The following is a 24,633-nucleotide window of genomic DNA, read 5'->3' as shown; positions in this document are numbered from 1 at the left end:
TCCCTGGCTTATGGAATTAGCGTTGTGTTATTGTTTTCGAAGAAAGCCCATGATGCGTTACAAAACTACCAAAAAAACTCTCTTAAAAAAAGCAGGCTGGTACTGACGGCACCCATAAAGGTATTAATCATGCCAAAAAGCGAGGTGTGGCATTATTAATACAGCGAATATACACCGAACCAAAAGAAGTTTTCGCTTTCTATAGGATATGGTGCCAATTCTATAAAACTGCTTATGCCTTTATCGTAGCAATAATCCGCTTAATTTTATACGTTGTCTATTGGCCAGTAGATACATTAGAGTTTGTGGAACGTTATGCTACATTTCTGATTTGTTGTATCATTTGACCTAGTAAAAAATCCTACACTCTCAAGAAAAAAGGGTGTCAAAAGGTGTACTGTTACACCCCTTGTCCCACATAATACACCCCAAAATTTCAATTCGACGTACAGCGCCCTACAGTCAAACAGTTGGCCCGACATTTTGCGAGGGGCTTGATAGCCGTGTGGTACAACTTATTAAAATAGCTAACGTACGTTTTACTGACAACAAGAAAAATAATCGGGGTTTTCTTGGCCCTACCGTAAAAATTCGGTGTTTTCTTTATGTGGTCTTTGATACGTACTTTGGCTATTTAAAATGTTGTACCACACGGCTATCAAGCCCCTCGTAAAATCTCGGGCCGTCTGTTCGACTGTAGGGCGCTGTACGTCGAATTGAAATTTCTGGGTGTATTATATGGGACAAAGGGTGTAACGGTACACCTTTTGACACCTTTTTTTCTTGAGAGTGTATATATTCATTAATTCTTTGCTTTTGAATCAGTAGTCAAAATTTCCTGTTTAGTGTTAACAGCTTTCTACCCGAATTCGCTGTAAGGCTGAAATAGTCATGAGAGGAGCCAGCAATTTTCAAGCTATAGGTACCTCACACCACCTCCAAAATGCCCTAAAGTAATTATAAAGCCTCATCAAAAGAAGTGTTCAAATTCATTTGAAAGAACGCACAAAACTTTTGTTCCAGAGAGTCTAAGATTTTCATCGCTGCTACCCACCTTAGAGAATAACACAACGGACTGGTGCATCATTTATCGCAGGTTAGTGCTACGCGCTGCAACTTAAAATGCCCCGCCTACACTTCTGCGGCCGCATATTATCAACGGCGGAGCACCACTCGAATCGCCGATTACGCTTCGCCACCTCGAGGCAGAAGTAACGAGGAAGGATTTGACATGCGATCAACCTGGTGGAACACTGTGGACCAGCAGGCTGCCCACAATAGCTATGGATATTCCTTAGAGGTCTTTTACCCTCCCTCCTGTCAGGACAAGTGCGAACTATGGTGCCTGGAAGGCGTATCCGACAGCTCTGTTTCACGTGCCAGCTATTTTGCCCATGCGTCGTAAGCGATCCCAAAGGGGCAACAAACGACGTCTCAAAAGACGTCGGATGTTTCGATCCTAAAAGCTGTCTGTAAAAGTTGTGAAAACCAAGTTCACGAAAGAAAAGAATTGCATGGAGGGAACGCAACGTATGCAGGAAGAGGCTCGGAAACCAGGAGAAATAGGCAATCGATGGTCTAGCAACTGGATTATCATTAAAATAACTTTTTTTTCTCTTATATAGTTTCCCCTACAGTTCGGTTTTATTATAATTGCGGGTCATTCAGGAAATTATAAAAAAAGAATGTATATAAAATCTTGAGGGAATTATCTTGGATACGAGAAACTGACTGTAATAAGAAACGTCTAGCGATACTTTGAGTTTCCGGACGACAGACGCCTGCGTTCACGCCACTCTTCGTCGGATAATTGAACGCGGGGTATGCATGCACTCGAGAGCTGTTCCCAGGCGCGCTCGCCGCTTCTCCTTCATCAAGGCAAACGCGCAAACTGTTGCTGATTGTTTTTTTCACGTGCTGGTTGGTGAGCGGCGACATTGCACCGCTGCATCGCTGCTCGGCACAGCTTCTGCGACATATCCGCGCCTATTTCACGTCGATTAGGCGCTGCCCTGTGTCTGAATAGGCCTCTAGGCTTTCCATATTTGACTCTTGAGGTGATGTTGATGACGCTAAGGAACTTTCTAACTGTCACGATATGTATATGTTCACTTAATTAAAAACTGATATCACAATTTCTTGTTCAGTGTTCGATTCATTGTTAAATTTTTGGCCCATAACTTATGTCACCCTGGCCGCATAACTGCCATGCACACCGGGTTAGTGTAACTTTCACGGATTTTTTTAATAAACCTGTTCTAATTAAAATGATTCACCTAACTTATCCCTGCCTTTTTTTGTAAATCAGTTTATGCGCTAGCAAAGTGAAAGTACTGTGTTCTTTAAATTTTGCCTACTCGATTTGCAAGTTAACATGTGACGTTACCCAATATCCGTTTAAGTCAAGGCCAGCGGGTTAGGTTGGCCTTTGCGTGACTTCATCCATTAGTGGACCACCGAACCGCCCCAAGGCTCAAACACGCGGAGGCTCATCGAAAAACGCCGTAAATCGGCCGACGCTTTAGTGTCGGTGTCGCCGCGTGCCAGCATGGCGTCCGTTGTGAGACGCTGTACAACTCGATGATGGCGATGCCTACGTCACCTAGTGGGCGCGACGTGGATTCACACGAAATGACGTGTCTGGGAAGTGTGTGCCTGTGCGTGTGCGTGTGTGTGTGTGTGGGGGGGGGGGGGGGGCTGAGGAATGCTTGGTTTTCTAGGTGGTAAAGCATCAGCCCGGTAAAGAGAATTGGAAGACTTTAAGGCTGGTTTTGGGAAGAGTAGAGCCTGGTTATTCCGAAGAGGTGTTCACTTTGGGAAGATCGAAGAAACACAACAGTTTCTCCCTTTTAATCAGGTGCAACTTCTCGCGAAGCAACACGGGACCTAGTGTTTGTCGCCGATTGACGTCTTGAGAACCCCGCAACGGATAAAAAAAAAGTTGTGCTGCCATAATATTTGGAAAAAAAAATTCACAAACTACCCTAAAACAAGAGTGGTCTCAAAGGATTAACTGCAGCAATTGATCCTCTGAACTCTCACTTGCTCCCCCCCCCCCCCCTAAAAAAAATAAAGATAAAAATAATCTGGTTTGAGCCTAGGTACCGCGCTCGAAAGATTGGGATTAAGTTCTCTAGGCTGGGACTAGCCGAGAGGCGCGCTCAAGCAAAAGTAGCCATTCCTGTCTCCCTAGTATTTCCTTCCTCGTCATTTTGCGCTGCGATATCTCAATATATACAACCAACTAGTCCGCCAAGCGATGTTAATGCAGCCATTAGTTTTCCTCAGAAAGGGTCAATCTGAGTGTTTTAGTCCCCGAAGGCAAACGTAATTCTCGCCAGGAAGACAGCTGGTACTTCGGTAGTCTTGGGGATCGGCGCAACTCAGCCCAGAACTGGTGGATGTGTCAACCAAACTCGGACAAATTTGGCAAAATTTGTTTCATGCGCACGAATTGTTCAGACATTACATGGTGCATTGACCTTCGTTCGTTGTGTGAATGCGAGTTAACGATATGGTTTACTTGCATTAGCCCAACTATATTGTCCATAATAAGGCGTTGATAATTTACAAGCCATATAACGTAATTTTCTCCCGTGCAAACTTATGACCATTTATTAAAAAGGAATACCACTGAATACTAACACCTCTTTCAATTTAACCTCCTTCAACAGTCTCTAGAAGAAGCGCTTTTAGCACCTGACTTGTGAAACACAGTCACAGAAAATGGACACCTCAATCGCTAAAACTGAGTTACTCAGTACAACGTGAGACTACTCTCTGCGTCTCCCCGTGACTAACCTTTCTGGGTATAGTCTTATGTCGAACTCAAAATCTTCTACGACACATTATGATGCACGGCACATTCAGAACGCAGATTCAGGGCAAGTATCTAGACGCCTTCATGCCGTCGTCGCTGTTTTACATAATATTTCGAGATCAACAACAAAGACGAACTCAACACGCCTTCAACGTCGGCCCGTGACAAAAGAGATGCGAAATAATACAAAAGTGAAAAAATGCACAAGAAAATTGGAAACATTGAGGGAAATAAGCCAGAAAAAGGGAAAAAACCCAATACGCAGCGTAGAGTCTATTAAAACTCCAATGTTGCGAGGGTCCGCTGCCAATAGGTCGCATGTTCAAAGTGAACCGTCGTAGCACTAATACAGCCTGCTTCTTATTTTATTCTGACTGTGCTATCTCTTATACTTTTGTCGTGCGATTAGGCATTTCACACTGCCAGCACTACTAATTATTCAATCGAACACAAACAGACAAGCTGCTGCCGGTGCCCCAATAAACGCTGCTTAGATCACAACCGGCTTTGAGAGACACAGTGTCTCAGTCAACGTCGGCGCAAGTGCACCCTTCGGAATTCGGCCTTAGCGTGGACTGTGCCAGACAGGAAATTTGACTTCGGTCATCCTCAAAATGTCGTATTTACCTGCGGGGCAGTACAGCTGCGTTTCAGTTGAACTGCAACATTTTCTTTCTTAGATTGCAGTGCATTTGGCAACCAGTAGACCTGCTAGATGCGTGTTTCTTCGGTTGTGCGTAATTTCTGGAGTACAACTTTTAGTCGAAGAGTACAAACGGCAATGGTTTAATATTCAGCTCCTCGGTACCAAAATTAAAGGATTAGCTTTTAATCCTAGGGGTCTAAGCGCGAGGGCGGAAGATTGAGTACCAGGGGCATAAATGCAAGAGCCTAATAGTTATATTGGCTACATACTAGTGCTACCAGAAACACTTCGTCTTTCCAGTGGTGAGATTATTCAGTGATAGCGTAATCCTCAAAAGATCCCGATATTCCGAGAAAATTGGGTTATCTCCTAGCCACTACAAGTTACTTCAATATGCATGCTATAGTTACATGAAGCTGGGTTATCATGTGACGTCATCATACGCGGTAATATCATCCACTCTCTTAAGTACCACGGGATTCACTGTAAGAACAGTCACGCGTTCTTCTGATTTGTATTCGATCATGAAGTAGAAACTTAACGTTGGGTATCAAGAGCAGCCGCGCTCGCTCCTCTTTGGTTTGTTAAAAAATATTTGAACTTATCTTGATGCTTCGTGTAAAGCCGGTATCGCCGACCCGTCGGAACCAAAATAAACTTGAACGTCAGAAACCACATTATGTGCACCATGTTTTCTGAGCTCAGAAATGCTCATCATAGACGGATGGATGCTAGCCGATCTGCACTCCTTAACGGACGGTAGCTCACGCTATCCTAAAAACTTGAAAGTAAGCATGTGATTTTTTGTTCGCCCTTTCAAGCGAATTCGTATTTCTTGAGCATTTTCTAGCTATGATCAGGCAGTGAGAGATGACGCCTCTAAGCACCTAGAGCCAGTGTTGCACATTTAAAAAGATACAAAGCCCACAATAGAAACCCAAAAGTCCTCTAATCCCAGTAAAATTTCAAACACAGGGTAAGGATGACTATTTTACAATTTACTGCCATAATTACACTAGGAACCTTATAATGAACAAATGAAGTCTTAAAAGGCAGCTCCTCTTTTTTTACTCAACCAGCTTCCATGCACAGGATGATGACCATTTTTTGTCTTTCTTTTAGCAGGAATGTTACTATTCCCTTCGACGTACGCTTAATTAACTTCATTTTGAATTTTTGAGCAATATTTCTTTGTAGTTCAGAGCTCCATCGCAGAATTCATGTTCTTTTTAAAACGTTACACTTTCCAGTCTAGGTTCCTGCCTTGTCTTCCGTCGCTTTGATCTTTCTGTAACCCTTCCCGAAGCGTAGATATCGATAGCTTTCGTTGTTTTTTTAATTGGTTTGCACACGTGATTTGGGCCATCTCATGTGACAGACCTCAAGGACGCACTCTATCATTCACGTACAATATCTGGATAATGCCACGGCAATGTCACAATATTGCCGCGAACGTTAATCTCACTCAAAACAACTGTTTTGCCGAGAGTAAGAAACCAGGATCCTTACTGACCGCGTAACTACTTATTTAGGTTTGACAAGTGAAGATGCAGAACATTTTAGGCCTCCAGCATAAAAACGAACTGTCAAAACTCCTTCCACCCCCCAACCGTCATTGTTTGCCGGTAGATAACACTGAAAACAACTAAGGAAATGGAGACTCCAATAAACTTGCACGACCACCCAGAGGAGCTGAAAACAAACTGTTTTAAGGAAGGATCTGCCAAGAGTTTATTTGCTTTATTGACACCATCATCATGTCTTCTCTCACGCAATTAACAACTAAAACATCATATAACACTTGATTTCACGTGTTTTCGAGGGAAATATAAAGCAATAATAATATTATTATAAAACCGTATATAAACACGCAGTTTATTCACATAAATATGAGCATGATGCGTTAGAGTTGGGATGAAGGCGACACCGCGATTCGATAACATCAAATGGCGCTTCATTGCCAAGGGTTCCACCGAGGGTTTCATCTTGATAAGGCAACGGCCGCTAATCTAGAATTCCTGCAAAGTAAATGCATTTGGTTGTCACATCGACATGTAGTCCAAAATCCGCCAACAATCATTGGGCTCAGATGCCGTTCATTTGCTTTTCAAGTATTTCTTATTTCCAGTTAAATTTTCTTAGTCTTCTGTCGCTTGGATCTTCTTCCGGATTCACATCACCGAGTTTAGGCCACTTAAGTGAAATTAAGCTATTTCAATACAACACTAACACTTTTCTTTTTTCTTCTTTATCACTTTGTGTCAATGACTGGAACAATGTACCTGATTATACATTCACCAATTGTTATGCCATTTCATTCAAAGACCAATGCAAACAATCGTTTAAGTGCTAGACGTGGCTTGCATTTCACTGCATCGTTGTAGCGCGAGCTGGAAAAACAGTTTCTTTGTTTTTCTTGCGTTCAGTTACCATGTTTCGTCCCTTACGTTATCACTCTACTCATTATATCTTAACCGAGTACAATCATGTGTCACACTGCCTTTGTTTCGTTACTTCTTTTAATTTTACTGTATAATTGTTGGATGCTTATCATTTGTGTTATTCTTAATCCGCCCTATGCTATGCATCATCTGGTTGCACATGGGGTCAATATTATGAAACAGTATTTGGGCTTACTTGTTTCAGCTGTGCTTGCGTTGTACGTAGGGTTGTTCAGGAAGACCGGTGTGTTCCTGAGGACACAAAAATGAGCCGCCCATTATTTTACATGAAGCGTAGATGGTAGTAAATAGGAATAATTATTGCACGACTCAATTAAGAAAAAATAAACTTCGCCACAATCAAGTTTTATAAAACTCCATTAAAACTATTAAACTATTAATAAGTAAGTGGCTCGAAAAGTATCGCAATTTAAAGTTAAATATCAATTGCATGATACACAGTCCTGCAAGGGAACATAAATATCCCAAATGTTAGAGAAATATTTAAGCTGACTAGTTTTACGTTTAAAGAAAATTAAAAGCAACTGAAAAATGTCATTGAAGGGTCTCTGTGGCCTAAAAATAGGGATCGTATTTCTTCCCTTTCCGCGCAAATGTATGTACCATCAATTACGCTGCTACATAATCAAACTAACTATTATAGATTTCATCAGAAAATTATTTCTATAAGCTCCGATTTAGATAGGCATATTTTTGTTTGGTCACTGTGTCAAAACCTGTGACGACGGAAGAGGGAGCAACCTATACACCAACTCATGTTAACAAACCAACCGGAGCGGCCCTAGCGGGAAGCCACCGGCGGAGGGTGTGCGCCATGGGGTGTGAGCAAGACTTGCGGCGTCCCCCGGCGACAAGCCCTCGGAATTTGATGTTGACTGCGTCGGTGAGAGTCCCTGTACTCTTTTTTTTTGCGTTGGAATTGTTGATTCTACGTCTACCTAGCAATGTCTGACTACATTAGTTGTCTGAACAAAATTAATAGGTCTCGTTACAGCACAAAAGTTTGTGTAATTAATATAGCGTGCAGCGATTCAGTCCGCTAGAGCGCCGCAGAATGAACGCTAATGCGTGTTATGTATGCTGAGAATCTGCTGCCTATTTTCAGTCGGGATGTCACTCAGGATACAAAATACAAGCATATTGAGGGTAGCCCTTGCAGTGAAATAGATCTTTTCAAAAGTTCAGTGCCATCTAGTGGCTCAAATATCAGTCAAAATTGTGTATGCTAATGCCGGTTAAAATCTAGCACCTATTCGTCAACGGCCGATGCACGGAAGTTACGGTGTTCTTCACCGTGCAGTGTGCTCTCTATTTGTTTCAGTTTTGACGGTGTTAAGAAACTACCACTCTCTACGAGTCGCTTAGTTAAGTGAACTCCTAATAAAATTCACCAGAGCCAAAGCTGAGCATTCCAGGAAGTTACATTACGCTTTCAAATACGTGGCGCATAGAAGCTTATAAGTCTCGGCATAGTGGCACTGAACAACAATAGAGCGAAATAAGGTGTCGAATGTTGAGCCTCCGCATCGGCGCCTGTCTTCAAATTCTTCCTTCACCAGTCATAAGAAGCCGGAACTAGCATGTACATACAATATACACTTCGATGATGATAGTTATCGAATTGGCCAGACTGAATTTCGGAAAGGGTCTATTGGTTCGTGCTGAAGTGTGCCGTCCCTCTTGAGATAATTACCAAAAGATGGCGCAAGAAAAAAAAAAGAGCAGCTCTGCACTTTTTTTTTTTTTTTTATCCACGGGTTTGAATAATTCTATATATAGTGTAAATAAACTTACAAAGCTTTCCTCCTTCTGTAGAAGAGAAATCCACCTGCACCGGCGGCGACCAAGATAAGAATCACCGGTAGCGCAATTGCCCATCCGTTGGATGCTGGTAGGGCAAAAGAGAAATTTGTCAGGAGTAGTTCTACGCACAAAAATGCCACACCCCCATTTCTTCACCCAGTGAATAATATGTGTTCGGTGAATAATGATTTGGAATTTTGTATTGTTGCAAAACGTTTTTTTTTTATGTAGTCAAAAATTTTATGATACCTTAGTGTCTGCTCTACTACTCAATAACCGCAAGACCATACATTATTTTGAGTTTTAACATTTTTTAGTGGAATTAAATTTGACAAACATTTCTTCATACACACAGCCACTGTCACCCATAAGTTCTGTATTAAAGTAGGCACGCTTGCATTAAAAAGAAATGTCAATGTTTCACTACACATTACGTACGACTGATGTTTGCAGACTGATTGATTGCTTTAAAGACTTGCAACTGTTCAGCTAAAGTCTACCGGAAGGCTATAAATGTATGAAATTTAAAGGGCAGTTGATTCTATCTTGTACATAAAGAATGAACCATGTATGAAGTACTCTATATTGACGTGTGTCTTTAGATACACTTCAATTAGTTTCTCGGTCAGAAGGGCAGGTCGCCCTAATAGAAAAGGTTCCAAGCCTTTGGCCAAATTCATAAACCAAAATGACGGATCTAATAGACGCGTATACTGTGACTGCACCGTAGATGCCTTCCCGCGAACAAGTCAAGGGCAGCTCCACAGAGCATGAGCCCAGCCAGTTGCGATAACCAGGATACACTTAGGCACGAAGATCACTTTCCGCGCTTTGTACATTCTCATATGAATTCGACCGGTCACTTTCCCACGAGATATCGTATTCTGCATGCCTGGTATATTACTCTAATCATTGGCTGGCTTTGTGCTTATGCATACCAATAGCCTCCTTTGTAAGATGGAGGCAAGGGACTTTGTTTCATCTTTTAAGTTATGACGTCTTTAAAGCTATCAGTGGACGCGACCAACAAAACAGCGTCAAAAACGCAAAAACGTGGTGTTCGCCGTGTTTTTGTACGTGCTTTATTATTACTAAACCAATCATTAGCAGGGAAGGTTCAGTGGTTTGCGCCTTTATTACGTGCATTTGTGGTTGTTTGTGATCATGCCTTCTTCTGCCTTCGTACATATTGTCACGGGTGGTGACCAAAAACAATAGATGAACAGGAAGAAATAAACGTTTAATGTGGCGAACTTGTGCCAAAAATAAAAGAGTACAAAAGATAATAACAAAGCGTCGCGGACGTCGAAGTCGGCGAAACCGCAGGATCGAGCGCTGGGGCGAGACTGACTGCAGATCGCCACTCGGAGCCCCTTATGTACACGTGTGGGCTTCTGGAATAATCAGCGTGGAAGGTTCGGCGTGTAGAACATTCCGACCTCGAACAAGCAACACGGTTCTCGAATTTACCAGAACATTACTTTACAGAGTCAACAACAAATGGGCCTCCGCGGCCAGGAATCGAACCCTGGCTTTCAGCTTGGGAAGCAAGCGCGATAACTGTTAGGCCACGCGCGCGCTGCCTACTCGGCCAGCTGCGCGCGCGGCATTACTCCCCCTTTAAAAAAGTGCATCGTCCCGATGCAACCCAAAAACAAAACAAAGCGAAATAAAAAGGACGGTAAACTAAAGAGTCATTTGGAACACATAAGGTCCACAGTCCTATCGAGCGTAGTACGGCTTCAGTCGCACGACGTGGACGACTTCCGGTCGTGGAGGGCGGCGTGAGGAAGTCCGTGTTCCGTCGGGCATCACCTCGTAGTTCAGATCCCCGAGTCGACGAAGCACTTTGTAGGGTCCAAAGTAGCGCTTCAGGAGTTTCTCGCTGAGACCACGGCGGCGGATCGGTGTCCATACCCACACCCTCTCTCCGGGCTGGATGTGGACGTCCCGACGACGAAGGTTGTAGCGGCCAGTGTCGACACGTTGTTGAGCCTTAATCCGGAGTCTGGCGAGCTGTCGGACTTCTTCTGCCCTTTGGGCAACCACCTGGGCGTCGTCGCTTGCGTCGACTGCCGTTTCTTGGGGTAACATAGCGTCCAGCATTGTCGTTACCTTGCGCCCATACACCAGTTGAAAGGGTGTCACTCCGGTGGTCTCTTGTACGGCCGTGTTATAGGCAAATGTGACGTACGGCAACACGTCGTCCCATGTCTTGTGCTCCACATCGACGTACATGGAGATCATGTCGGCGATGGTCTTGTTGAGTCTCTCCGTTAGCCCGTTGGTCTGCGGGTGGTATGCCGTGGTGCGACGATGGCTGGTGTGGCTGAGACGAAGGACTTCCTGCGTCAGCTGGGCCATGAATGATGATCCACGGTCTGAGATCAGTACTTCGGGAGCGCCGTGCCGGAGGACGATGGACTCGATGAAAAACTTCGCGGCTTCAACAGCCGTTCCTGATGGAAGGGCTTTGGTCTCGGCGTACCGCGTGAGATAATCGGTTGCGACGATGATCCATCGATTTCCTTGCGTCGACGGTGGGAAAGGTCCGAGTAAATCCATACCGATTTGCTGGAATGGGGCAGATGGCGGCGCAATAGGCTGAAGAAGTCCTGCCGGTCTCGTCGGTGGCTTCTTCCGTCGTTGACACTGGTGGCAAGATCGGGTGTAGTGGTGCACAGTCTTCGCAAGCTTGGGCCAGTAGTACTTTTCGCGTATCCTGGCAAGGGTCCTGCTGTAACCAAGGTGTCCCGCCGTCGGGTCATCGTGGCAGGCTTGAAAAATTTCTTCTTGAAGACTGGAAGGGACCACCAACAGCCACGCCGTGCTGTTGTCGCTAAAGTTCTCCTTGTAGAGCACACCTTGTCGGATGGAGAAGGTTGGCAGTGTTCGTACAAAACCGCACGGAACGGCGCTTCCTTGTCCCTCTAGGCGCTCGATGAGTGCTCGCAGCTCAGGGTCGTCTGGCTGGAGTGCTGCCATGTCGCTGACATCCAGAGCGCCGAGGAAACACTCATCGTCGTCCTCTTTGGTGCAGGAAGGACCGGCCTCGACTGGGGCCCACGACAGGCAGTCGGCATCATTGTGCTTCCGGCCGGACTTGTACACCACGGTCATGTCGAACTCCTGCAGTCGTAGGCTCCACCGAGCGAGGCGTCCGGGGGGGTCTTTCAGATTCGCCAGCCAGCAGAGCGAGTGGTGGTCTGTGACCACGCGAAAAGGACTTCCATACAAATATGGGCCAAACTTTGTTATTGCCCAGACGACAGCAAGGCACTCCTTTCCAGTCGTTGAATAGTTCGTCTCCGCGTTAGACAGCGTCCGACTTGCGTATGCGATAACTCGCTCTGCACCGTCCTGCACTTGGACTAGTACCGCACCCAGTCCGGTGTGGATCTTGGTTTCAGCAAACTGGTCGAAATGGCCAAGAATCGGGGGCGTCTGGAGTCTTCGTTTGAGCTCGTCGAATGACCTTTGGTGGAGGTGCGGGGTATAGAACATTCCGACCTCGAACAAGCAACACGGTTCTCGAATTTACCAGAACATTACTTTACAGAGTCAACAAAAAATGTGCCTCCGCGGCCAGGAATCGAACCCTGGCTTTCAGCTTGGAAAGCAAGCGCGATAACCGTTAGGCCACGCGCGCGTTGCCTACTTGGCCAGCTGCGCGCGCGGCATTACTCTGGCGAAGTCTCGAACAAAGCGCCTGTAATAGGCACAGAGTCCGAGAAATCTTCTTACTGCCTTTCTGTCAGACGGCGGCGCAAATGCAGCTACGGCGCGGGTTTTCTCGGGGTCAGGTAGAACATTCCGACCTCGAACAAGCAACACGGTTCTCGAATTTACCAGAACATTACTTTACAGAGCCAACAAAAAATGTGTCTCCGCGGCCAGAAATCGAACCCTGGCTTTCAGCTTGGAAAGCAAGCGCGATAACCGTTAGGCCACGCGCGCGCTGCCTACTTGGCCAGCTGCGCGCGCAGCAATATGATGAAACGAAATATAGACAATAGATTCGCCGAAATGCTCAGAGCCCTAAATTGGAATCGCCTCTTCTTCGAACTCCGTTTCGACGTAAAAAAAAAATGAGTTTCGAAAAGTGGCCGCTGTCATAGCATGGCGCAAGAGCAGAGGTCTTACGAATAGTCCTCAAAATTCCATATTCGGGTGTCTATAGTGCACATAGGCCTGGTTGTACCCACACGGGGTAGGCTATATCTAGGTTTCCGTGTTATTGATGAATAGAAAAAAAAAAACTTTAAAAAAATTAACCGCCGAGCCGGTTTTATCAAAAGTGGATAGACCCGAAAAACCCTAAACTCCAGCTGACCTTGAATAAAAAATGCCAAGGTTCGCGAGAAAAATTATCTTTAGCTACAGTAAAGTAGAAATTTGAGCTAGTTGGTAATTTGACATGGTAAAAGTGCGCATAGAACACGGAGGAAAGGACACGTTGAACGAAAGAGCATGTCTAATAAGCGATCTATATCAGAGGGCAGCTTTTCGGCGCCTGCTTCCAGTTTGAGCGACGATGCCGTCGGCATCGCCGTCGCAGTCGGCGCAACTGCTTTGCATAATGGGACGTTTCCCATAATGACGTCGCGAGGGCAAATCTTTCCCGCTAAGCTTGGCAAGAGATTTTTCGCTAAACTTAGAGATGAAATTTTACCCTCATGACGTCACACGTGACGCCACGTGGGATGTCATCTGATATCGCGTGACGCCACTTGACCCGGGGAAATATTTTCCGCTCAATTTATCGGGAAAGTTTGACCCTCGTTTTGTCACATCTGACGTCAGATGTAACGTTACGTGTGACGTCACGAGGGTAAAATTTTTCTGCTAAATCTTTTTGCTAAATTTAGGCCTGAAATTTCTTGCCAAATTTAGCAGGAAAATCACAGCCTCGTGACGCCACACGCGATTCTCCCCTCCGTGCCCTCCCTTCGTCCGACTCAAGAGCTGCACTCTGATTCGGCATTAAGGAGAATTGCAAACGTCTTTCATTTTTAGAAAAGGAGAAAAAAGAAGCCTCACGAATGTTTCACATGTGAAAGCAAAAGAGAAAAGGAAAAAGAAAATGATTTATTTTTAAAGAGGAGGAAGATAAAAAAGAAGCTTCAGACGTTACTTCCACGTGATAGAAAAGGAGAAAAGGAAAAGCTGAAACGAAGTATGTGTATGGTTTATTTGAGCGATAAAGGGAATGGTATAAGCAGCTCTAAGAAGCAAAGAAGGAAAATAGTGGAAAGAAAGTGACCTTAGCAAACGCAGACCGCGAGTGATCTTGGCCGGCCTGGAGCGAACAAAGTGATTTTTTTCTGTTTTTTTCTCTTCACGTTTTTGTTTTTTTTTTCTTTTGTTTCTTCTTTCTTTCTAGGGCTCCTTCTTCCATTCTCTTTCTCGCTCAAATTAATCATACCTAGTTTATATAATCTTGCTTTTCGTGTTTTTTATTTGCTTCTATAGTGCGTTGCAACTCAAGAAGGTAGGGCGAGGGCAAGACGGGCAGGGTAGGAGGAAGCACACGGAACGCTGGAGAAGAGAGAAGGAAACCACCTCCTCTCTTTAACGTTCTGTCTGCTTCGTCGTCGCCTGCCAGTCTTACCCTCGCCCTACCTTTTTCAGCTGTTGAAACTGAACTAGGACTACACTAAGAATAATTTCTGAAGCTCCTTTTTTTTTCCTCTCTAAAAAATAAATTAGTTGGGGGTCAGCCCTTTTTCGGTCTACCTTTTTTTTTTTTTTTGTCTTCCTCCGCGTTCTGTGCGCTGTTTTACAATGTCTTTGTCTGGAGTTTTATTTTCAAATCACCCATAACGCAGCTCCGTATAAATGATTTCGAGGCTTCTTTCTTCTTTTGAAAATGCGCCTATGCTCTGATTTCCTTCTTGACTTGGTACGGGGACGTTTTTTAAGTCTTTGGGCACGCGTATCTGTCCTCGATGTTGGGGTAGCCCACGCCCATGTCTAACTTTCATTATGATAATACAAAACATCATTCAGACCGTTTGTGCGACACCAAACATTGATACCGAAAATTACCAGATCTGTGCAAAAAAATAAGCCCAGAGAAAACACCTACGATTTCAATAGATAATTAACCTCTAAAGCGCGGAAAATTAGTTTCATGGTATATTAAAGGCTGTCCATGTGTCCCTCAGAAAATGACTTCTGCGAGCGATGGATATAAAGAAGGCTAATAAGGCTAACATGCACTATGCATTCCTTGCTTTAGCGTGTTTTGCCACGATCCCCCCCCCCCCCCCCCCCAAAAAAAAAAAGAAAAAAAAAGAAAATTTAATTGTGAAGCGGACAGCAGCAGTTAATTGTAACCCGAGTACACCTTCAATAATATATCTGTTGTGGTAGGTTTAACCAGGGCTAGGTGAATATTCAAATTTGTAATAATAGTTTCGAATAAAATGCATTTATTATTCTCTTTGAAATGAGCTCAAATCATCGTACTTTTATATGTTTTGATATACCATTTTGCGGTTTAGAAACACTGATGGTCACTTGGCCCCAAATATACTTCCGGTTGCTTCGTTTCAGAGGCTGTCCGAGCTTTTTGATGTCAACATTTTTGAGTCGATGAAGTTTTAGAGAAATCGCAAAGGGTTGGATCTGGCAAGGACCTTCTGCTGTGCTTTCAAGAAAATAGCAGGAGATCGGTCGTCATTCAGAAGAATTACAAAATATGCAACAAATCTCTCGCTAATCGGTCATTTAGCCGATTACCACAACTGGTCATAAAATATTATGTGAACGTTGCAGGAATCGGTGCTAGACTGGGCTCGATTGCCCAGGCATCTGACCAGAAGTTCACAGGGACGTAAACTGATAACAACGCCTCTTCTGGCGTTTAAAAATAAATTAAAAATACATTTCAAACTGTTTACGTGTAGGAATGCTAAAGCATTCCTACAGGCGACGCGTTCTTACAAACAACGCGCCACCTTTTTCTATCGCATACGGCGCTTCGGTGGTGACATCACGCTCCCTCACTCCGCAAGCCCGGTGAACCCCGCCACAACCACGCCTTCCGTGGCGATGCATATGCCTTACTGTGCTTTCCTTGGTGTTTTATTTTTCTGAGGCGCGTTCATTTGGACCTTAAGCACCCCGCCGAATTCTTTGACGAAGCATCTCCGTTGCTGTGCTTTTGGCGAATGGCAATTTAACTGCCGTTTTGCTGCTGCACACGGTGGCAGATACTGCCGGATTTGCTCCATGGGACAGTTAATTGCTTTCGCATTGAAAGGGTGTATGGAGGCGGGTTGCCTCGTTGAGCGCGTCTTTCCGAGCACCTGTACAAAGCGAAGGAGCAACACCCGCAAAGATCGCTCCAAAGGTGTTGCTTTCCCGCAGTGCACCAGTGCTTTATTTTGTAGTTCTCTGACAACCAAACCCCCCCCCCCCCCTCCCTCCTCTCCCCTCCCAGATGGAGCCGATTATTAAAAAACCAAATATCTATGGCGCCGGTTTCGGGGCATCGGAGAATACGAGCCGGCCAAAGCGTACAGGAACAACCCCACGATTCCGCGCTTCGTGTGATATCAACGAAAGGCCTTGCGGGATTTTCGCGGTAAGCTATTTTCGACAAGCGTCAAAGCGACTTCAACTCACCGGCCGCTTTCAGTCGCTGTGCAGCTGGTGCGTGGAACTGGCAGCGCTCTCCCGCAGTGCCCTCGGGACAGGTGCAGCTGGGACTTCCCTTGTCTGACGCGACGTCACAGCGGCCTCCGTTGCGGCAGTAGTACGACGGACAATCTAACGGGAATATAAATGATGACAAGTTTCAAAGCTCTGCTTTCGTAAATGAAGTGAAAATTCACTCACAACAAAAAACATCTTTGTTAGCAAACGCTCAGAAACGAACTCATAAATAGTTTTTTTTTTTTTTTTTCGAAAAGGTCGATGAACCCAGATAATAATTCTCCGATTCGTTTCTATTCTTTTTTTTTTTTCCAAAATCACGGAATACAACAAACAAACAACGAATAGGGGAAGTTTTTAATTTAGAAAAGCCCAAGTTCCACGGAAACAAAATTTTTGACTGCGGTTTTTGTTTTGTGTTGGCCTGGAACACGCTCCCAAACGAACTGTCTGCGAGACTTCTTGCTTCGCAACCGCATATCTTAACTCGTATTTTTCTTTATTTATTTTGAGCACTTTTCAAGTGTTGGGAACATGCACGTGATGCAAACACCGGTGCTCGTGTCACGTACAAATTTCTAAAAGGTTGCGAGAATAAAACAAACAAAAACTGATGTTGTGTTTGTTTTAACATCAGCCGCGATAAACACCGGTTTTTCGTGCGACACCGAAATTCTATGCACAAAAACTGAATATCTGTGGGACAAGAATAAGCCTAAAAAACATCATCAAACTTTAAAAAAGTTGCGCAACCTTGCTGATATATAATTTACTGTACATTTCTGCATATACCTATTATACAAAAAGACCCATCACCAAGCCGGATTTACGATCTCAAAGAAAACCAAATAGCTCCAAAATGAATATCTTCTTGAATGAGAGCGCCCCTATCTTGACAGAGGAACCCTAAAAAAAGAGAAAAAAAAAACGGGACAGAAAAAAACAAAACAAAAAAATACACAGACGTAAAGTTTTAAAGACAGCTGAAAGCTTCACCAGATGCCTGTAAAAATAAAGTTCGACTAGAAAATACAAGAACATGAACTAAGTGAGTGGTGGTGTTGAGCTAGCGCGGGGACGCCAAAGCACATACCTCTGCTCGGAACGATTAGTACGTAACAGCGAACCTAGCTGCTATTGACTATACTCACTGTTCAAACGCGTTCGAACACCGAAAGCCGGTGTCAGTCGTACGGTCGTAGCCTTTTATATGCTGACAAAACCTGACAGATCGCCACGAGAAGCGTCCGCCGAAATCGGAAAGGTGGAGCGGCAGACAACGGAAGGGAGGAGAGCCACGTGACTGGCGCCCCGGTGCGGCGAGACGCCGAAACACAATTCTCCTGAACGAACAAGTGCGTCCGGATGGTCCTTTCTTTTAACTTTATACCTGCATTGGCATCCACCATCGGTCTTCATTTAATCACCACATATCAATACCCCGAAGAAATAGTAGATTGGAAGCCTAAATTAACTTACTTTCGTGTGTTTTCACGAACTTACAAGAAAAACAATGTATTAGATGTTTGATTCCTTTGCTTCAAGTTGCACTGTTATTTTTATTTCGCGCAACACTTATTTTAATAAGTGTTACCGCGTATTTTGAGATATTTTGGCCTTGTGTACATGCGTAACACTTTTACTAATACGCAATATCTGAGCCTATGCGACTCCATGGTCCTACAATGAATGCTACGTAGGCAGTGATGTACAATGCCGTCGAAATATATCGAGAATTGCATAAAAATTCGCCAAACCTAGACCTGCTGTCTTTTACACCCTTATTAATGAAGAAGAGCTAGTTTAGTAAATTCATGCGCCCATGCCCATCCTTTAGTGTAATATTTTCTAAATAGCTGCAGTGTCACCCACTTCTATGACCGAATGTAACTTTAACTAAATAAATGTGTGCATATGTAATTGTACATATACGCCCATAGGCGGCTGACGTTCAATCAAGATGTCGCCTTATTTGAACAAAGAAATCCATTCGAAACCCTTGTCTAGATCAGAGCTGTTATTTTTTTAAAGCCTCTCGAAGCCCTATTACAGTTTCTGCTGCTACTTTGTCCAAAATAAAATAAAACTTGATGCACACACCTTTTTTTCATATTCACCTTGGACTTAAAAACTTTTGTACAGTAGCTGAAACTTTAACTAGATAAGTTTGGAAGCATATAGCTAGATATATAAGTTGCTTGCATTTTTATACGTAGAACCGCAGCTATATAATTTTTTTGCTCTTAACTATTTGTTACAGTCATAGAGTTCTGACTTGGAATATGCTCATTTTTTTAACCCTCGAGTTTAAAGATGGCAGCATTTAGACAGAGCTGGTACTCTCAACTGAAAAATTAACTGAGTCATAGCAGATAAGAAAGGTTGTTCATATGTGAGGGTGGCCACATAAAAAAAAAGATAATTATTTCACAATGGCGGGAGCGGCGTTAGTACCGGCGTTTTCTCTAGGCACATGTACTACATAGAGCCCACAACAGTAGGCAAGTCGAGGTGGCGTTCGGTGAACGTTCTTTACACAAATTAATAGTCTTCCTCGGCGACACGAATCCCATTCGTCAATTTGTTTGATGGCGGACCTGAAAGAACGTCCGTGCATCAGGTTCTGTGTTGTTTTTGAAAAGGGCAGCAGCGAAAAATTTCGGGGTGCTTCAAAAGGCTTTAAAAAACAACATTGATCCAGCCAAGGTTTTGAATGGATTTCTTTTTTCCAATCTGGTGATATCGTGCCCGAAAATCAACCGCAGTCTGTGCTTCCTTCAGCACAGAAAACCAATGAAAACATTAAAAAATACAATGAATTAATGTTGGATTATCTTCAGTCAACTAATTCTGACAAAATATAATAACATAAAACGAGTCATCCAAATGTAGGGTTTCAAACACCCGATGAAGCTCAGGTAGAGCCAAATTAAGCTTCATTGACAATAGTCTGTGTATGTTGACCCTAAATAACCAAGTATATGTCAGTTAGGTTTCTTTTCTTTGTATTTTGGTTGTCGTCTTGGATCTTTGGTCCAAAACCGCGAAACAAGTGCCAGAGTTACGCTTCACTTCTGGTTCGCTTTTCAACGCGCAGTCGGCGGCAAACGTTCCATACAGTGTGTAAAACTGCGTTTTTCTACCTACAGGTGAGCGTTATTCCTGCTCTGTCTTAGATTTTGCATGCTTTTGCCGCCGACTGCAACCCTTAGCGTTATTGAATAGCCTTTCTATGCCGATTATGAAACTGATACAGTAACATGGCTGGCGCCCAGCACGACACCTGTTTATCGTGTGATCAGGCGTTGCCGGGTGACGGGGTTTTCGTGACATGTGTTGAGTGCAAATTTTCTTACCACCTTGGAGATTGCTCGGGTGTTTAACGACCAACTAGTAGATCGAAGGGTGACTGTCTTCGTAAAACTTGGCGGTGCCCGACATGTGTAAATGCAAAAAAGAGAAATGCCAGCAAGGAAACTACTCTTGATATACCAAGCATGCTTGTCAGCGTAAACGCTAAGCTAGAGAGCCTTCTAGGTCTTAGGGAAACGGTTGACAACATCGACGAATCCATTCAAGTTATGTCGTAAGACTATCAAGAGCTACTGCAAGTGCAAAACCATGGTCAGGAAATTAATGATCTAAAAAAAAAAACCGTGGAATGCCTTGAGAATACTGATCGCACAATGGAAATGCAGGCACTGAAGTCGGGCCTGCATGACCTTCAATGGCGCAGCAGGCGTTTAAATCTGGAAATTCACAATGTTCCACCTGCTGAAAATTAAAACCTGATAACTAAAGTAAACGAGGTAGCACAGAAACTCGAGTTACCCGCGGTCGAGGCAAGTGACGTAATAGCTCTTCACAGACTGCCATCGAAGCCCGACAAAGTTCCCGGAATTATCATACGTTTTGCACAACAAGAAAAACGCGACGAGAGGCTTCGGAATAAAAAAAAACTTGCACGCGGTCAGCGAAATATTGATATTCTAGAAAACTTAACCAAACAAAAGAAGGCACTTCTCTGGATCACAAAAGAATGGGCAAAGCAAAGGTTCTATCAGTTCGTATGGCATCAATATGAAGAGATTCTTGTCAGGCGTGGGGGCGGGCGACCGTGCAGGTTTTGTCAGATGTGAGGATGCTTGGCCATGATTGTTTGGCCATGATTGTTTACTTCCATGTGACCTTGAAGCATATCTTGGTACTAAACGCCATGCTTTCACAAAATATTTTCATGTGAATGCCCAATCTGCTAGATATAAAAATATAAATTTCGAAGTGTTTTTTAATCAGGTTCCTTTTTTGTTAGACGTAGTAACGTTATCAGAAACGTAGTATCGTAATGATAGTCATGTTTTGAAACTTCCTGGATGCTTTAGCTTTTCCTTAAATCGTACTACTTTCCGCGGGGGCGGAGTATGTCTACTAATTAAAGACACAATTAACTGTGAACTACTGTCAGATTATTCGTGTTTTACACGGGACTTCGAAGTATTAACAGTGCGCGCAAAATGTGTATTAATAAGTGTGTTTTATCGGCCTCCAGATGGCAATAGTGATAACTTTTTGGAATTTTTCAACACATACCTTCGTTTGTTAATGATAATGGTTATACCGTAATTTCAGGTGGGGATTTTAATATTGACAGGGCTTAAAGATACTGCATTGAAGAGGGAATCGAATATGATCACAGGAACCAATGGGTGTATGAACACAATAAATATTCAATCTAGAATTAGTGTAAGCTCTGAAACATTAATTGATCTATTTATTAGCAAAGGCGATAGTGAAAATATAAAATCCGGAGTTATAAGCTACCATTTAAGTGATCACCTTCCAATATTCATGTGTTTGAAAACGAAGAACCCTAAACAAAATAGAAATAATGTATCGTACACGTTTCAACATATAACCACCGGAAAGATGAATGCATTCAGACAAGAGATTGCAGATTCTAATTGGTGTTATATGTTTGGTTCAGAAGATGTAAATGAAGTCTGTGGACATTACCTAAAACTATTTGAAAGCATTTATAGTCGTCATTTTCCGTACAAAATGTTTAAGGCAAGTAAAAAAATCAGAAAACCGTGAATAACACCTGATTTACTTGAAAAAATTAAAAAAAGAACGCGATATACCAATCATTTGTTAAATCTAGAGACCCGCAAAGTCTACGGTCCTTTAAAATTTATCGCAACCAACTAACAAAATTATTACGCACAGCTAAAGCTGAGTCTTATCATAAGGTGATTAGGGATACAAATGGTCGCACTGACTTGGTTTGGAAATATTTAAATTCAGTGTTAAATCTTCGTTGAGGCCATCAGCCAGTTGATAATACTAACCGTATCCATCTAAGGGTTCTGTCCTTAGCTAATGCTTTGAGCAAATATTTAGCAAATTTATCTACAACAAACGTTAATATCGATCCTTGCAGATACATAGAAGTCAGAAATAGTCATTCTATATTTCTTGAACCTCTCACAGATGCTCAGGTATTTTTTTTTTACATTGATGCAATTAAAAAACATCTCTAGCTGCGATTGCGATGATCTTCAAATATGCCCACTAAAGTTCGTTATTGATATAATGGTGCCGTACGTAACCCATATGTTTAATCTTTGTTTTTCGTCTGGAGTATTTCCTACGGCGATGCAGGTGGCGAAAGTATCTGGCCTTCACAAGAAATGAGAAAAAATGATTTCAGCAACTATCGACCGATACCAATTCTTCCCTTATTTTCTAAAGACCTCGAAAAAGCTATAGAGTCCCGTGTCGTGCAATTTGCGAATAAGCTAGATTTACTCTCATCTTCGGAGTTTGGTTTCAGAAAAAATCGTTCACGGAATCAGCCCTTGTCCTAAAAAGAATATATATTACAAAATTTTGAAGAAAAAAGAACGGTTGTTGGCGTGTTCGTAGATTTTACTAAAGCCTTTGACTTTGTGAGTCATAACATTCTGCTTTGCAAACTTAATTACTATGGTTTTCGAGGGTTGCCGTTAGCACTCCTTAATTCATACTTGAGTCCCCGCTTCCAATATATTAACATTAGTGGTCATTCCTCCGATAGAACGCGTATTATTTCAGGGGTTTTACAGGGAAGTACTTTAGAGCCCTTTCTTTTTAACCTGTATATAAACGATACTGTGAATATAAACCCTGTTGTTAAATTTGTAATTTATGCAGACGACATCAGTATATTTATTTCCTCTTTGAAGAGCGATGAAATCGCGAATGCTGATAATTTTACTTTGTCAAGGTTGGCGGCGTGGGCAAAGGAAAATGGACTAAGTATTAACACTGCAAAGACAAAGGCTATTTTTTTTTGTCCGAAAAATAAACTTATTTTTATGCCGAGGCCAATAGTATTTATCTCAAGTCCGACACAGATCGTGGAAAATTTTAGAACAGAAGGTGTCTTTTTTTTCTGAAAGTATGTCATGGGATAGCCATGTAAATTATTTGGTTTCCAAATTGTCACGTGTTGTTGGTTTAACGTATCGCCGCAGCCAATTTCTATCAGTTCGCATGAAATAAATTATTTATCATGCTCTGTTTTACTCACTCCTCAGTTATTGTAACCTTGTCTGGTGCACAACAACGGCATACAACATGAACAAAATTTATCTGCTTAAAAAAAAATATGTTAAGAGCCATCTTCAACGCGCCTTATGACTCTCACACTGATAATAGGTTTAGTAATCTGCAAATATTAAACATTCATAAGCTATTTGATTATAGACTTCTATTCAACATTACCAATGAAATGAAAAAAAGGCTGTTTTAAATGAGATAGGTTAGAAAAAAATAACACCGTTTACCTGACCCGCCATAATGAATATTGGAAGGTTCCCACATGCAGGTCAAATTATGGGCAGCAAATGCTTCGGCATTTAATTCCAAAGCTTCCAAACAAATTTGAAGAAGAAAATAGAATTATAGAAACGATATCTCCTAAGGAGTTGCGTACTACACTTTAACATATTTAAGTGTTCTGTGTCTTCTTTCTGTTATCCCATTTGGTAATGTATAATTTTCTGTATGATATTCTTTTTTTTCTTTTTTCTCATTGCACGAAAACTATTTGTTCACTGGCTGCCGATGGGGCTGAGGGCCAGTCAAGCTTCGTGTTGGTGCTTTTTTTCCTTTCGCTCCAACATTTCTTTAAATGGAAATAAAGATTATTATTATTATTATTATGTCACAACTTTGGGCCTGAGCTGGCAAGCAAGTTAGAAAATTAAGCTACACCGCTGGTTGTTTGGTAGGTATCTGTTATCCTTGTCTAGTAACTGGCACTTTGGCTATTATCTGGAGCCCTATAAATATAAAAAAGTGCTTTGACACTAACTAACGCTTGGAGCAAAACGCTACTAGGCAAAAGTTAAGCCCTATCGAGAGCCTGTGACACATATGGGGGCCATGCCGCTCTGCCTTGGCAGCTGGTTGGTAGAGCACTAGTGACAACCTCCAGGTTTATTGCGAATGGTAAAATGCTATCTGCTCCGACCTATTCTAATGCACTCGCAGGGTATTGCCCGTGCCTACGCCTTCCAGCGCCCGCGTTTTTTTTATATCGATCTTCTTGTAAACATTTCGCTCGTTGACATTCGGAGCCTACCCACATTCAGCGTTGCACTCAGTGTGTTTTCCGTCTTTCGACCTATAGGTATTGCTCGTAGCTGAAGTTCAATCGTGTGTCCGGCAGCTGTAAGCAGCACCAACGGCAACACACGGCCATGCTTTCGCTTATCTGCGATGCCTCTACGAAGGGTCTTTGTGTTCGATGATCAGGAAACCACTACGGGATGACATTAACCTGCGCCACTCCGTGATAAAGTCAGCATGAAGAGTATTTTTCGTTATTCATCTTATTGGATTGATCATCGATCACTGGCGGATCGAGTAGATGTACTGGGATTGAGATGATGTTTCGATAGCGGACACAGGGTATCGGTGTTCTCGGTTTGCTGGTCCCGTGAAAAAAACGTTAGCGCCGGGTTGGGCCCAACTGTTTTCTGTAGCGTTCTGCCTAAGTAAGCTGATATTGATTGGAACGTTTGGCTGCTACGCACGACTTATACGACAGCCCTGCATCAGTCTAGGAGAAATGCTTTCGCTAGGAGCAGCACCGTGGTGCAATTGTTTTGTCATACGATTCATTTATACTTGTAACATTTGGGTTTAATCAGGCGTTACTTTTGGGTGCTGCCTGAGTAAATTAATGATTAAAT

At 43.0% G+C, this 24,633-nt stretch overlaps 1 protein-coding gene across 1 annotated transcript in view; it reads right to left on the bottom strand.

Moving 5' to 3' along the window:
- Positions 1 to 6,311: 6,311 nt before the first annotated feature.
- The window catches only part of LOC8041009 (MAM and LDL-receptor class A domain-containing protein 2), a 204,514-nt gene continuing 186,192 nt past the window's right edge, over positions 6,312 to 24,633 (bottom strand). The window contains exons 50-53 of the mRNA XM_040210465.1: positions 16,364 to 16,507; positions 8,723 to 8,816; positions 7,104 to 7,159; positions 6,312 to 6,484 (exon numbers count right to left, since the gene is read on the bottom strand). Coding sequence (XP_040066399.1) covers positions 6,471 to 6,484; positions 7,104 to 7,159; positions 8,723 to 8,816; positions 16,364 to 16,507 — 308 coding nt within the window. The 3' untranslated portion in view covers positions 6,312 to 6,470. The remainder of the gene's footprint in view (positions 6,485 to 7,103; positions 7,160 to 8,722; positions 8,817 to 16,363; positions 16,508 to 24,633) is intronic.

The sequence above is a fragment of the Ixodes scapularis genome, unplaced genomic scaffold (genome assembly GCF_016920785.2).
Source record: "Ixodes scapularis isolate PalLabHiFi unplaced genomic scaffold, ASM1692078v2 PGA_scaffold6__148_contigs__length_123643588, whole genome shotgun sequence".
Classification (NCBI taxonomy): Eukaryota; Metazoa; Arthropoda; class Arachnida; order Ixodida; family Ixodidae; genus Ixodes; species Ixodes scapularis.
This window is presented reverse-complemented; position numbering and strand designations above follow the sequence as displayed.